At 39.1% G+C, this 2187-nt stretch overlaps 1 protein-coding gene across 3 annotated transcripts in view; it reads left to right on the top strand.

The window, feature by feature from the left end:
• The first annotated feature begins 407 nt into the window (after nt 1-407).
• Nucleotides 408-2187, top strand: part of dub (duboraya) — a 13306-nt gene continuing 11526 nt past the window's right edge. For all 3 annotated transcript variants that reach the window (XM_034607321.1, XM_034607322.1, XM_034607320.1), the window contains exon 1: nt 408-551. In XM_034607321.1, the coding sequence (XP_034463212.1) occupies nt 546-551 (6 nt within the window). In that variant the 5' untranslated portion in view covers nt 408-545. The remainder of the gene's footprint in view (nt 552-2187) is intronic.

Below are 2187 nucleotides of genomic sequence, written 5' to 3'. Positions count from 1 at the left end.
GAATGAATTCAGACCTTGATCTTTGATCTTCAAAGTAACTAAAGTTTATTTGTCTTTAATGAATAAACATGAAGCTGTAGCTCGACACAGAGAAATGATCAACATGTGTCAGAACATGAGCTACACCCCCCCCTCCCTCCCTCCCTCCCTCCCTCCCTCTCTCCCTCCCTCTCTCTCTCTCTCTCTCTCTCTCTGTCTCTCTCCCTCCCTCCCTCTCTCTGTCTCTCTCTCTCTCTCTCTCTCTCTCTCTCTCCTCTCCCTCCCTCTCTCTCTCTGTCTCTCTCTCTCTCTCCCTCTCTCTCTCTCTGTCTCTCTCCCTCCCTCCCTCTCTCTCTCCCTCTCTCTCTCTCTCTCTCTCCTCTCTCTCTGTCTCTCTCTCTCCCTCCCTCCCTCTCTCTCCCTCCCTCTCTCTCTCTCTCTCTCTCTCTCTCTGTAGTGACTCTGGTTCTATATTTAACCTGCAGGCCTGCTCGCTCGCTCCCTCTCGCTCTCTCTCTCTTTCACACACACTTGACATAAACGAGGCCACAGAGTTGACGAGCAGGATGGAGGTAAAACTTCTAACTTGTGTACTGCTGCTATTCACTGTGTCTCTGTTTGTGTGTGTGTGTGTGTGTCTGTGTGTGTGTCTGTGTGTGTGTGTGTGTGTGTGTGTGTGTGGATCATGTTACACTGTGAAGTCAAAACACACGAAGGAGAGATGGTTAAATGTAAAATGTTTTTCTGTTTATTGTAGTTTGATGATGAAGCTGCGATTCCACGAAACGTTTCTCTCCCATTTCCTCGTCGTCGTGGTGTTTGAAGTGTTTTCAGATCATTTCTTCTGGTTCGTTAATCGTTTGTTAAGTAGCACGTGTTTGTGGATCACGAACGTTTCTCGCTGTAACGTCTCAAACATCCGCAGATCGAATTCTAATGATCTCGAACATGAATCACACGTGTTCAATTATTCAGACTCATTTTGAAGTTTAATTTCCTCTTCAGCAAAACACAAGAATGTTTCTTCACTTTCAACAAAAACAAACATCTGCAAAACGTATTTTAATTTTGTTACGTTGATGGTTTTATGTGCAACATGTGATCTCTGACCTGGAGGTTACTACAGGTCACTGAGCTGCACCGTCACAGCAACACAACTTTATATGGACGACAACATTGTGTCAGTAAATGTAGATGAAGTCACGTTGTTTACTGCGAGTTCATAAACACAGATTCTTAAAGCAACACTGCGACAAGTCTCTCAGTTTCCAGTTTGAATTGATTATATTTGACAGATATTTCACTTGAATGTGTTGTTTTTCATGCTCTGAAACTTTCTGACAAAAACGAAGCTCAAGTTCATGAAGCTGAAAAAAACAATCAAATGATAAAGAATAAGTTTAGTGAAACATTTTCAGTTTGATGGATCATTGAATCATTCGCTGTGTTTCCATTTTAAAGCATTTCAATTTACCTGCAAGAAAAGTTTGTTTAGAATAATTCAAATTCAAAATTAGAGTCCGAATAATATTATATATTGATAACGATATAAATAATGTTCGGGCTCTAATTCGTTGAGTCTTTGACAAACATTTCAGAGTGTTTGTTTCGTGACAGTAGGAAAACTTTTATTTTACAGAATAAACAATGTAGAAAAGATGTGTAGTTATGTTTATATTTTCTTTCTATATATTCAGTTGTATTTTTATTTATATTTATTTATAATATATTTATATTATTTATATTTATGCTTAAAATGTAAAATATCAAACCTCTTGGACATGGGACATGGGACTTTAGAAAGCGACATCTTTGGAATAATTGACAATTTTTAAATCTAATATAGGCATCGTTATTGGGCGTCAAAAAAATGTCTTCCATGTTTCTTCCCAGTTCTTCTACTGGTTATTAAAGACACATTCTCTGTGTAACATAGCTGGTGCTGCCACCTAGTGACGACACTATTGTTTTTTTTACACACTGTACGAACTTTCAGTGAATAATACAAACTAAAGCGTGGTCATGTGATGTCACCTGAGTCAGCTCCGGTATCTGAGTCCAACCAGTTGTTTATCTTAAAGAGACAAACTCAGAGTGTGACCGCAAAGGCTCATGGGAGCTGTAGTTGTTCAGGGAGAAATATGATGAATGTTGATTCTCATAAATCTACAATTTGAAACTGAGCTGAAGAAAATCCTGTGTGAAATG

The sequence above is a fragment of the Hippoglossus hippoglossus genome, chromosome 14 (genome assembly GCF_009819705.1).
Source record: "Hippoglossus hippoglossus isolate fHipHip1 chromosome 14, fHipHip1.pri, whole genome shotgun sequence".
Classification (NCBI taxonomy): Eukaryota; Metazoa; Chordata; class Actinopteri; order Pleuronectiformes; family Pleuronectidae; genus Hippoglossus; species Hippoglossus hippoglossus.
Note: the sequence above shows the minus strand (reverse complement) of the source record. Positions and strands in the feature narration are given on the sequence as shown.